This window comes from Pan troglodytes, chromosome 13 (genome assembly GCF_028858775.2).
Source record: "Pan troglodytes isolate AG18354 chromosome 13, NHGRI_mPanTro3-v2.0_pri, whole genome shotgun sequence".
Taxonomy (NCBI): Eukaryota; Metazoa; Chordata; class Mammalia; order Primates; family Hominidae; genus Pan; species Pan troglodytes.
Window position 1 is genome coordinate 97,688,065 of NC_072411.2, and position 12,585 is coordinate 97,700,649.

At 36.1% G+C, this 12,585-nt stretch overlaps 1 protein-coding gene across 8 annotated transcripts in view; it reads left to right on the top strand.

The window, feature by feature from the left end:
• Positions 1–12,585, top strand: part of SLC39A10 (solute carrier family 39 member 10) — a 161,359-nt gene that overhangs the window by 105,941 nt on the left and 42,833 nt on the right. For all 8 annotated transcript variants that reach the window (XM_063791423.1, XM_063791422.1, XM_063791421.1 and 5 more), the window contains one exon: positions 960–1,167. In XM_063791423.1, coding sequence (XP_063647493.1) covers positions 960–1,167 — 208 coding nt within the window. The remainder of the gene's footprint in view (positions 1–959; positions 1,168–12,585) is intronic.

The window sequence follows — 12,585 nt, forward strand, 5'->3', positions numbered from 1 at the left end:
TTCTGAAATGTTCAATACTTTTAATAGAGTAGTACCTTATGGTAATTAAGACCTAAGAAGATCAAAAGCAATTAAGTGGTGCTAAATAGAAAAAAATAAAAAATAAAAAATAAACTAAGAAGAATCATTTTTCTGTGTTTATAGGTTTTGATTTTAGTTTTTGATGGGTTTTTTTTGGTGCCATAGATAAAGCCATATAGTGAGGTAGCAAGTCAATAAACAAGGATGCAACCAGAGCAGATATATGTGACAAAGGGACAGTGCCAATCTCTTTTGCCGTAATATTAGATACTTGTTTTTAACCATATGATGGATCCAAACTTGTTTGCTATTTGTTTTCTGCGTTGTTTTGTTTTTTATTATTTTTTTCTTTCTCCTCTTTAATCAGTTTTAAGCTTACTTTTTTTTTGTTTGTTTAAAGTACCAGTGGATGAAGCTGCCTTTATTTTTATCTTCCAGTTTTGTTCCTATCAACCGACATTGGGCTAGAATTTTCCAAAACAATATGCTTTTAGAGTGCATTTGGCAATGAAAATGTCTATAATATGGTATATTTTAATATAAGCCATTAAAGTACTCTAAATCTATTTAATCTGTTTCACAGATAAGGATCTTGAGTCACCGATGATTGCAATTTGATAGGGAAATGATTTTTCTCATCATCCTACGAGAGTCTTGGGGATATAGTTGTGAGTCATCCTTATCCATGACAGAAAGTCATTATCTTTCATGTGTTGGAGTAGAAAAATTTATTAAAGTCCATGAAAAGTTTTGGGTAATATAGTTGAGTATATCCCTATTACAAATTCTTATTAAAAAGTTTTATTTGTAATAGATATCTATGTATTACAGATTATTTGCAAGTAATATTTAGAGTATTTATTAGGCAGTAATTTATTTTTTTGCATAATCTCCTTAAAGACACTCTTATTTAATTTGTTTTATCACTTTCCTTGCAGTGTTTGAACGTCACTCAGTTATTAAAATACTATGGTCATGGTGCCAACTCTCCCATCTCAACTGATTTATTTACATACCTTTGCCCTGCATTGTTATATCAAATCGACAGCAGACTTTGTATTGAGCATTTTGACAAACTTTTAGTTGAAGATATAAATAAGGATAAAAACCTGGTTCCTGAAGATGAGGCAAATATAGGGGCATCAGGTAAGAGAGATTTTAAGTTTTTTCTCCTTAAAATAGTACCTGTACTTACTTTTTAAACTATAGTTGAATTAGAAAATAATCCTAAATTATTGGCTTTCTTTTGTTGTCAGACTTTAAATATATTTTAATCAGGTTTAGATATGCATATTTAAAAGAAACTGGGGGAAGACGGGTGCATAATGTGTTTTATTTATCTCTTCTGGTATATTACAAAGGGATATTTTGCTATGGACGGAGAACTAGATTAAAAATGAAATATAGATTTGTGATAAGTTGATTATTTTTGATGAGCAAATATAAATAATGGGACCCCCTAAATAAAGTTATTTGTTCTTCTAATTACTTAACATTTATCAGGGTGCCTCTGTTGAAAAGCAAAGATGATTAAAATTTTAAAGACATAAAAAGGGAAGCTACTGTGTGTAAACTCCAGGAATGTCTGGGAAATGCCTAACAAACTTGGCATGTGAACTTTATTATGGGTATTTCTAGAGAGCTTCAACTAGGGTAAAACCAAAACTATTTTTAAATTTCTCTTAGGCTCTTTTTTCATCGTACCCACTTGGCTCCACCTTGGTGTTCACAGGTACCTCCCACTTAATATTTCAAAACTTATACTCCACACAAAATTTGTACCCCTTAATGGATCCCAAATATCATTAATTTCATTCTTTTGATAAAATCTAGAACTCTTTGACTTTCTTTTTCTCGTTTTTTTCTTTTCCTTTTTTTCCCATTCTATAATCAGGTATGAAGTCCAGTTAAAGCTATCTCTTCAGTATCTTCTAACTTCATCCACTCTGTCGTAACAATTCTGGATTTTCTTGGTTATTGGATTGTTGAAATAACTTCATAACCTTCCCTGCCTATGTTCTTGTCCCCTTGCAAGACATTCTTAGCACTTAAACTAGATTTATCTTTCTAAAATGCAAAGAGATTCTGACACAGAATTTTTTCTTTATAGTGATAGCTAACATTTTGTTAATACATACTTTTTAAATCTTATTTACTTAAACACATATTGCAGACACTGTTCTAAGCTGAATTCATTTACTCCTCACAACACTTTTATGAGATAGGTAATGTTACTCTTCCCAGTAACTTCTCTGATATCTCAGAGCTAATAAGTGGTAGTACTGATATTTAGTCCTGTAACCATTTTGCTATCTTATGTGTTGTTTTAAATGCTTTTTTTTTCCACTAAATTTTGGCAGTAATCCTGTGAGGGAGATATTATGATCCTTGTTTTTAAAAACAAGATAAGGAAACTGACAGAGCCCACAAACCCTAAGGTTTGTCTGATGAAACCTCTGAGTATCTAATCCCTATGACATTGTCTTCCAAATTAAGTTAGTTCTGGTATCACCTTTGTGATTTTTCCCATGTATCTTTACACTATTTAATACTTTGTATTTTATCACTAATATTTATTTTTTATATCTCTGGAACATGGATTTGATGTGATGTGCTAGTTATATTTTTTTCTCATACATTTTAGGAAACTGCATCATGCTGTATTGTTCAGAGCCCTTTACTTGGCCCACAAGGCTTTCCGTAATATGATCCTCCCTGCCTGCCTTGACATTCTTAACCCTCATCATTCATTTCTCTCCTCTTTTCTCAGTTCTAACCATAATAAACTACTGATAATAGATTGTGCCATTTTTCTCCCATCCCTTTCTCCCTCTTCACTTTCTAAACCCCCGTGCCTGACTGACGACTACGATTCTTCAAAGATTCAGATCAAGTATTGGCCCTTCTGGGTAAACTTAGTGACCATCCTAGGCTAAATTATGTTCCCTTCCTTGACATCTCTAGATGTCTCCCTCATGGTACAGATCTTGGGGGATCTTAATAATTGAATTAATCTGTTTTTGTTGGACTTTAGTTGCTTTAATACAGTGACTAAACCTTTTAAGCTCTTATGTTGATTGAATGAATACAATTGCTTAATATTAGTCTATAAGCGTTCAGTTATAATCCAGGAAAGATACTTGTTGAAATGTGTCTTTGAAGATCATTATGTGAATATATCAGTCAGCCTGGTATACTTTGATAATGAATGTTCTCAAAATTAGTTGGATTTTCATGAACTTTTTTACCATGAAGTAATGAAAAACTATGACGGAATTACTGTGAACATAGTTCTGGATGAAATGCCAAAGACAGAGTGGCTTTAGAGGATAGTAATTAAAATGAGCAAAATGATATATATGAATATGGACTTAAAACTGAATTCTGGCATAATAAAGGATTGAGAGGACAGAATTTTTAAACATTTCATAGCATAGGAATAAGGTAGACATCCCATTCCAATGTATAAGAATTTTATTTGAGATAGAGATACAAGTAAAAGGAAATATTATTACATAAAAAGTAAAGTCTTCTAGGCACCTACATTTCTATTTCTGGTTAATATCTTTGCAATAGGAAAATAAATTTAGACTAGATAAATTAATTATAATAACCTATGCTCTCTACTAAAATACAAAAAATTAGCTGGATATGGTGGTGCGGCCTGTAGTCCCAGCTACTCGGGAGGCTGAGGCAGGAGAATTGCTTGAACCTGAGAGGCAGAGGTTGCAGTGAGCCGAGATCACGCCACTGCACTCCAGCCTGGCGACAGAGTGAGACTCCGTCTCAAAACAAAACAAAACAAAAACCTATGTTTATTGGGACTTTACCATGTGCTGTACTAAACATTTTTACAAGGATATTTCTTTTAATTTATTAAACCCAGTATACAAGCACTTCTGTTTACTTTCATTTGGTGAGGAAAAGGAGGCTTAGAGAATAAGTCAGGTAACTTGCCCAAGGTCACACAAACTGCTGCCAGGTAGCAGAGCCATGCTATGAACTATAGTATTCTCCTTCTACAACATATAATCATAACCACTGTGCTGTAATTCTTATACTTCCTGTTCTACTGTTTCCTCCTGAAAAGGTTTTGGAGAGTGCTTTGCTAGAATATAAGTGGCAGAGAAATGAGGCGAGTTTTATAGAATTATTTTTAGTAGTATTTTGACAGATTTGCAAGTATTGTTTTAAGTATAGATAAGTTGGTGGTTTAAAACAAAATCCAAGAATGGTCTTCTTGGTAAACAAGTGGGGCTCTCTGGTAAGATGAGTAAAAGGAGAGAAAGTGAGGCTTTGAACTAGATTTGAATTCTGATCTTCGAATAGATAAATTTGTCCTCTTTCTTGACTTCATGCTTATTGATCTTGGTGGATGAATAAGCACCCTGAGAGGCCTAGTCCCTCTCAGGTGCCTGTAAATTCTCACTGTGGCAGGAGAAAGGGGAAGCTAGGTCTGAGATTAAACTTAATTAAAAATAAAATAGATTTATTTGTTCCTTACAGAGAAACATGGAGACTGACAAGATTGATCTAAAGTTAAAACTAATAGCTTTTTTTTCTTATTTTGAAGGCTTCTGAAAAGATTCTTGTTCTTTGTTGTTATGTTACCTGTGGATTATGACTTTTAATGAGAGTTGTCTGTATTGTAATATTGCCATAATCAATATATTGTAATGAAGCTGTTGACAGATGCTTGACTATAGCAATACTGAAAGTTACAGCTTATTCAATCTGAAAAGCCTTAGAGGAAATTGTACTTGCTTTGAAAACAAATATGTTACTAATAGTGAATATTGATTAGTTGTTTGCAGGTGGTTATTAGCATTGTCAGAAATGCAGCTTGAATTAATTATGTGCTGATAGATGTTAATAATTGTTAGAGATAATGCCCTGCTAGTAATTAGTTTTAATGACTACTGCACCATTAAGAAAGGTTAACTTGTTCTATATAAATCTCCCATAGTGGCACAGCTACTACCTCATTAACTTTGTTCAAAGACTGCTGTAAACCTAATATGCTATATACTGTGTATGGTAGAAATCGTTTGTTTCACAAGATTGGCTCATTTAGTCATAGAGTTGACCCTAGCTTAATTACCAAGGGGGGATGTGAATAGGTTGCTAAGCATTTTGTGTCAATTAAAATGCTGAAGCAGTGTAGAAAACTGCCATCTTGCACATGCTTTGAACCAAGTTAATTAGAAAGTTTCCACAGATGAGCGCTTCTTTTTAAAAGAATGCATTTTCTCTCTAGATAATGAGAAAGGGAGTCAGTGAATAACTAAGCTTGAAGACCTTTAGCATTTTAAGCAACCCAATTTGCAGAATAAGTGAAGCTTGTTTCAGACATTTGGCGCTTTTTTATTGCATATGGTATCTTGGGTACATATAAAGAAAACATTTATTAGTGGTATTTAATAGTTTGTATATTGTTTTATATAAGGTTTTTAAAAGATAGCTTTTGTTTAGTTTTTGCTTTATACCAAATGAATTGTGATTAAAAAGCACAACAATTTGGTTAGAAATCAAAACAATTTTATTACCACTGTTGGGTTTTTTTCCTACGTGTAGGAAATTAGGATAGAGTTTATGTAAGCTTAAATTTAAATGTTATAAATTCTACAAATAAAGTATTTAAATAACACGGGAAAGTATTTTAGTACAGTAAGTTCAAAACAACTTCCCATTTCTGCTCATAGGTCAAAAGAATTATTCCTTGGAAGAGTCCAAGTTGTTAGAAGAATGAACTATCATTTGAATATGTAGTGCTTTTAGAAAGCTGAAGTTTTTTTAAAATTAATAATTCAGGATAAGAAGACATGTTTGTAATGTTGTATACTTAGGAGAGTAGTAGTAGGACTGTTTTCCTGATGAAATAGTTGTCCAGAAATAGTTGCAATCTACAGAAAATACCTGGAAATTTTCTGATTTATCTGAAAAGGGAAATCTAGCTTTTTACTCCTTATTTGGGACTGGCAGGAGTAAGTGACAATGTGTGTTACATGCAAAATAAATAATTAACCTTACTACTTATGTATATTTTTAGTTGGCATTGAAATAAATATATTCTGATAATTTTATGTAGTTATAAGTTTGTTTTGTCAAGGTAGAGATACTCTTTTGCCTGTCTGCCTCTATCCTAATTAGCTCAAATTTAGAAGGACTGCCATTTGGATTAATAAAGTTAGTAATCCTTCCTACTTTCATGTTTAATTGTACTTTATATTTTTATAGATTTTCTTTTCTGTGAATCCACCTCTATGAGGTAAACACAGGAGTCATAAATAAATCATTTGGCCAAGGATTCTCTGAAAAGACTGTGATGATTTAGTGGAGAAAACAGTGGATTAAAAATTAGAGGACTGGCTAGGAGCAGTGGCTCACACCTGTAATCTCAGCACTTTGACAGTCTGAGGCAAGAGCATCCCTTGAGGCCAGGAGTTCGAGACTAGCCTGGGCAACATAAGGAGACCATGTCTCTATAAATAATTTTTACATTTTTGAAAAAATTAGCTGGGCATGGTGGTGCATGCCTGTGGTCCCAACTACTTGGGAGGCGGAGGCAGGAGGATGACCTTAGCGTGGGAGGTTGAGGCTGTAGTGAGCTGTGATCACACCACCGTACTCCAACCTGGATAACGAAGTGAGACCCTGTCTCAAAAAAAAAGGACTTTGGGTTTAGTTTTAACTTTGCTATTTTTAGCTATATAAATGTTTTTGAACTGTAGTAAAATTATATAACATAAAATTTGCCATTTTAACAAATTTTTTTCCAATTTTACTGTGGTGAAATACAGTAACAAAATTTGTCATTTTAACCATTTTTAAGTATACAGTTTGGTGATATTAAATACATTCATAATGTTACACAACCATCCATACTATCTGCCTCTGTAACTCTTTTCATCTTGTAAAACCAAAACTCTATACCCATTAAATAGTAACTCCTATTTCCCCCTCTCCCCAGACCCTGGGACCTATCAATCTACTGTATGTTTATGATTTTGATTAAGCATCTCATATAAATAGAACCATACATTATTTGCCTTTTTGTGACTGGCTTATTTCACTTAGCATTATGTCCTCAAGGTTCATTCATGTTGTAGCATCAGCAATTTCTTCCTGGCCGGTCACAGTGGCTCACGCCTATAATCCCAGCACTTTGGGAGGCTGAGGTGGGCGGATCACCTGAGGTCAGAAGTTCGAGACCAGCCTGACCAACATGGTGAAACCTCATTTCTACTAAAAATACAAAAATTAGCTGGATGTGGTGGCGGGTGCCTGTGATCCCAGCTACTTGGGACGTTGAGGCAGGAGAATTGTTTGAACTGGGAGGCAGAGGTTGCAGTGAGCCGATATCACACCACTGCACTCCAGACTGGGCAACAGAGTGAGACTCTCTGAAAAAAAAAAAATAAAGAAATTCCTTCCTTTTTAAGGCTGAATAATATTACATTACATGTATATACCACATTTTGCTTATGCATTTATCTGTCCATGGACAGTTGGGTTGCTTCCACAGTTTAGCTAATGTGAATAGTTGCTGTGAACATGGGCATCTCTCTCTCTCTCTCTGAGACCCTGTTTTAAATTCTTTTGGTTATATACCCAGAAGTGGAATTGCCCTATCATATGGTAATTCTGTTTTTAACTTTTTGAGGAACTGCCATACTATTTTCCAGGGCTGTACCATTTTACGTTACCCCCAAGAGTGCACAAGTCTCCCAGTTTCTCCACATCTTTGCCAACACTTGTTTTCTTGATAGTAGTCATCCTAATGGTGTGAGGTGGTATCTCATTGTAGTTCTGATTTGAACTTTCCTAAAGATTAGTGCTGTTGAGCATCTTTTCATGTGCTTTTTGGCAATTTGTATATCTCCTTTCAGAAAATGCCTATTACAGTTCTTTGCCCATTTTTTAATCTGGTTATTATTTTTGTTGTTGAATTTTAGGAGTTCTCTATATTCTGAATATTAATCTCCCTTATCAGATATATGATTTGCAAATATTTTCTCCCATTTTATATATTGCCTTTTTACTCTGTTGATAATTGTCTTTTTGTTTTTAAATTTTTATTTCAATAGGTTTTTTGGGGAACAGGTGGAGTTTGATTACATGAATAAGTTCTTTAGTGGTGATTTCTGAGATTTTGGTGCACCCATCACCCAATCAGTGTATACTGTACCCAATGTGTAGTTTTATCCCTTACCCCCCCTCCCACCCTTTCCGCTGAGTCCCCGAAGTTCATTGTATCATTTTTATGCCTTTGTATCCTCATAGCTTAGCTCCCAATTATGAGTGAGAACATACGATGTTTGGTGTTCAATTCCTGAGTTACTTCACTTAGAATAATAGTCTCCAATTCCATCCAGGTTTCTGCAAATGCCATTGTTTTATTTCTTTTTATGGCTGAGTAGTATTCCATGGTATATATGTGTATCTATATATATACCACATTTTCTCTATCCACTCGTTGGTTGATGGGCATTTGGGCTGGTTCCATATTTTTGGAATTGCAAGTTGGGCTGCTGTAAACGTGTGTCCAAGTATTTTAGTTGTATAATGACTTTTTTTCCTCTGGGTAGATACCTAGTCATGAGATTGCTGGATCAAATGGTAGATCTACTTTTAGTTCTTTAAGTAATCTCCACACTGTTTTTCCGTAGTGGTTGTACTAATTTACATTCCCACCAGCAGTGCAGAAGTGTTCCCTTTTCACCACATCTATGCCAACATCTATTATTTTTTGGTTTTTTGATTATGGCCATTCTTGCAGGAGTGAGGTGGTATCACATTGTGGTTTTGATTTGCATTTCCCTGGTAATTAGTGTTGTTGATCATTTTTCCATATGTTTCTTGGCCATTTGTGTATCTTCTTTTGAGAGTTGTCTATTCATGCCCTGAGCCACTTTTAGATGGGATTGTTTGTTTTTCTCTTGCTGGTTTGTTTCAGTTCTTTGTAGATTCTGGATATTAGTTCCTTGTCAGATGTATAGATTGTGAAGATTTTCTCCCACTCTGTGGGTTTTCTGTTAACTCTGCTGATTATTTTCTTTTGCTGTGCAGAAGCTTTTTAGTTAAATTAAGTCCCATCTGTTTATCTTGGTTTTTATTGCATTTGCTTTTGGGTTCTTGGCATGAAGTCTTTGCCTAAGCCAATGTCTAGAAGGGTGTTTCCAATATTCTGGTTTCAAGTCTTAGATTTAAGTCTTTGCTCCACCTTGAGTTGGTTTTTTTATAAGGTGAGAGCTGAGGATCCAGTTTCATTCTTCTACATATGGCTTACCAGTTATCCCAGCACCATTTGTTGAATAGGGTGTCCTTTCCCCACTTTATGTTTTTGTTGGCTTTGTTGAAGATCTGTTGGCTGTATTTGGCTTTATTTCTGGTTTCTCTATTCTGTTCCATTGGTCTATGTGCCTATTTTTATACCAGTACCATGCTGTTTTGGTGGCTATGGCCTTATAGCATAGTTTGAAGTCAGGTAATGTGATGCCTCCAGATTTGTTCTTTTTGCTTAGTCTTGCATTGGCCATGTAGGCTCTTTTTTGGTTCCATATGAATTTTAAGATTTTTTTTTCTAGTTTTGTGAGGAATGATGATGGTATTTTGATGGAAATTGCATTGAATCTGTAGATTGCTTTTGGCAGTGTGGTCAATTTCACAATATCGATTCTACCTATCCATGAGCATGGGACATGTTTCCATTTGTTTGTGTCATCTATGATGTCTTTCAGCACTGTTTTATAGTTTTCCTTATAGAGGTCTTTAACCTACTTGGTTTGGTATATTCCTAAGTTATTTTATTTGTAGCTATTGTAAAGGGGGTTGAGTTCTTGATTTGATTCTCAGCTTGGTTGCTGTTGGTGTATAGCAGAGCTACTGATTAATTTTGTATCCTGAAACTTTGCTGAATTCATTTACTAGTTCTGGGAGCTTTTTGGATGAGGCTTTAGGGTTTTCTAGGTACACGATCATATCAGGAAACAGTGACAGTTTGACTTCCTCTTTACCAATTTGGGTGCCCTTGATTTCTTTCCCTTCTCTGATTGCTCTGGGAGGACTTCCAGTACTATGTTGAATAGAAGTGGTGAAAGTGGCATCCTTGTCTTGTTCCAGTTCTCAGGGAATGCTTTCAACTTTTTCCCATTTAGTATAATATTAGCTGTGGGTTTGTCATAGATGCCTTTTATTACCTTAAGGTATGTCCCTTCTCAGCAAAATTGCTGAGGGTTTTAATCATAAAGGAATGCTGGATTTTGTCAAATGCTTTTTCTGCATCTATCAAGATGATCGTATGATTTTGTTTTTAATTTTGTTTATGTGGTGTATCACATTTATTGACTTGTAGATGTTAAACCATTCCTGCATCACTAGTATGAAACCCACTTGATCATGGTGGATTACCGTTTTGATATGCTGTTGGAGTTGGTTCACTAGTATTTTGTTGAGGACTTTTGCATCTGCGTTCATCAAGGATATTGGTGTGTAGTTTTCTTTTTTTGTTATGTCCTTCCCTCGTTTTGGTATTAGGGTGATACTTGCTTCATAGAATGATTTAGGAAAGATTCCCTCCTTTTGTATCCTGAGGAATAGTGTCCGTAGGATTGGCACCAATTCTTTGAATGTCTGATAGAATTCAGCTGTGAATCTGTCTGGTCCTGGACTTTTTTTTGTTGGCAGTTTCAATCTCGCTGCTTGTTATTGGTGTGTTTCTATATTTTCCTGGTTTGATCTAGGGCGGTTGTATATTTCCAGGAATTTATCCATCTCATCTAGGTTTTCTGGTTTATGTGTGTAAAGGTGTTCATAGTAGCCTTGAGTAATAATCTTTTGTATTTCTGTGGCATCAGCAGTAATACCTCCTGTTTGGTTTCTAATTGAGCTTATTTGGATCTTCTCTCTTCTTAGTTAATCTCACTAATGGTCTATCAATTTTATTTATCTTTTCAAAAAACCAACTTTTTGTTTCATTTATCTTTTGTATTGTTGTTTGTTTGTTTCAGTTTTATTTATTTCTACTCTGATCTTTGTTATTTCTTTTCTTCTGCTGGGTTTGGGTTTGGATTGTTCTTGCTTCTCCAGTTCTGTGAGGTGTGACCTTGGATTGTCTATTTGTGCTCTTTCAGACTTTTTGATGTAATAGGCATTTAATGCTATAAACTTTTAGCACTGCTTTTGCTGTATCCCAGAAGTTTTGATAGGTTGTGTCACTATTATCGCTCAGTTCAGATAATTTTTTAATTCCCTCTTGACTTCATTGTTGACACAATGACCATTCAGGAGCAGGTTATTTAATTTCTTTATATTTGTATGGCTTTAAGTGTTCCTTTTGTAGTTGATTTCCAGTTTTATTCCATTGTGGTCTGAGACAGTACTTGATACAATTTTCGTTTTCTTAAATTTACTGAGACTTGTTTGTGCCTTGTCATATGGTCTATCTTGGAGAGTGTTCCATGTGCTGATGAATAGAATGTATATTCTGCAGTTGTTGGGTAGAATGTTCTGTAAATATCTGTTCCGTTCATTTGTTTTAGGGTATAGTTTAAGTTCATTGTTTCTTTGCTGACTTTCTGTCTTGATGATTTGTCTAGTGCTGTCAGTGGAGTATTAAAGTCAAAACGCAAGGTCTACTGTTTAGATTATTTTGTCCCACTGGGTGCTCCCTTGATATGGTGTTCTCCCCCTTTCCTTAGGGGAGACCCGAGCTACAGGATTGTTTTTGTTCTTCTGGGTTCAGCCATCCAGCAGAGAGCTACTGGGCTCCAGGCTGGTACTAAGGAGTGTCTGCAGAGAGACCTGTGGTGTGATCCACCTTCAGGTCTGTCAGCTGTGGATACCAGCACCTGTTCTTGAGGAGGTAGCAGGAGAGTGAAATGGACACTCTGAAGGTCCTTGATTGTAGTTTTGTTTGGCGCTCTGGTTTTATGTTGGTTGGCATCGAGCCAGGATGTGGCGCTTTCAAGAGTGCATCAGCTGCAGTTGTGTAGGGAGGATCAGGCGATGGGTGGGGCTATAGAGCTACCAAGAGATTATGTCCTTTTGTTGCAGGACTTTTCCTTAATTCAGCCAAAGATGTGGTTCTTGTCCTTCCTCGGTCATGAAGATTTAGGCTCGCAGATGGGGTCTGAAGGGTGAGCAAAGCAGGGTTTTACTGAGTGAAAGAAAGAAATGGGGAAAACAGACTCTCCGCGGGGCGGGAGTCCCTGCTAAAGTGCTTCTCGCCTCGCAGGTAGGCATCCCAGATTCCACACAGGAAGAAGAGGGGCCAGGCTTCTCCCAGCTGCAAACGGAGGCAACTTCCTGAGGCTCCACCCCAGTGCGCATTCCTCCCAGTGCTCAAGCCAGTTGGAGTTTTTCTGGGGACCCCCTCCCACCTGTCTGTCTCACTTTGCCTTTGGCAACCTGGGCAGGTAGAGAAAGACCACCAGGCTGGGGTAGAGATAGGCATGGCTGAGCTCAGACTCTCCTTGGGTGGGGCTTCCTGTGGCTGCTGTGGGGGATGGGGATGTGGTTCCCAGGCCAATGGAGTTTTGTTCCCAGGGGGATTATGGCTGCCTC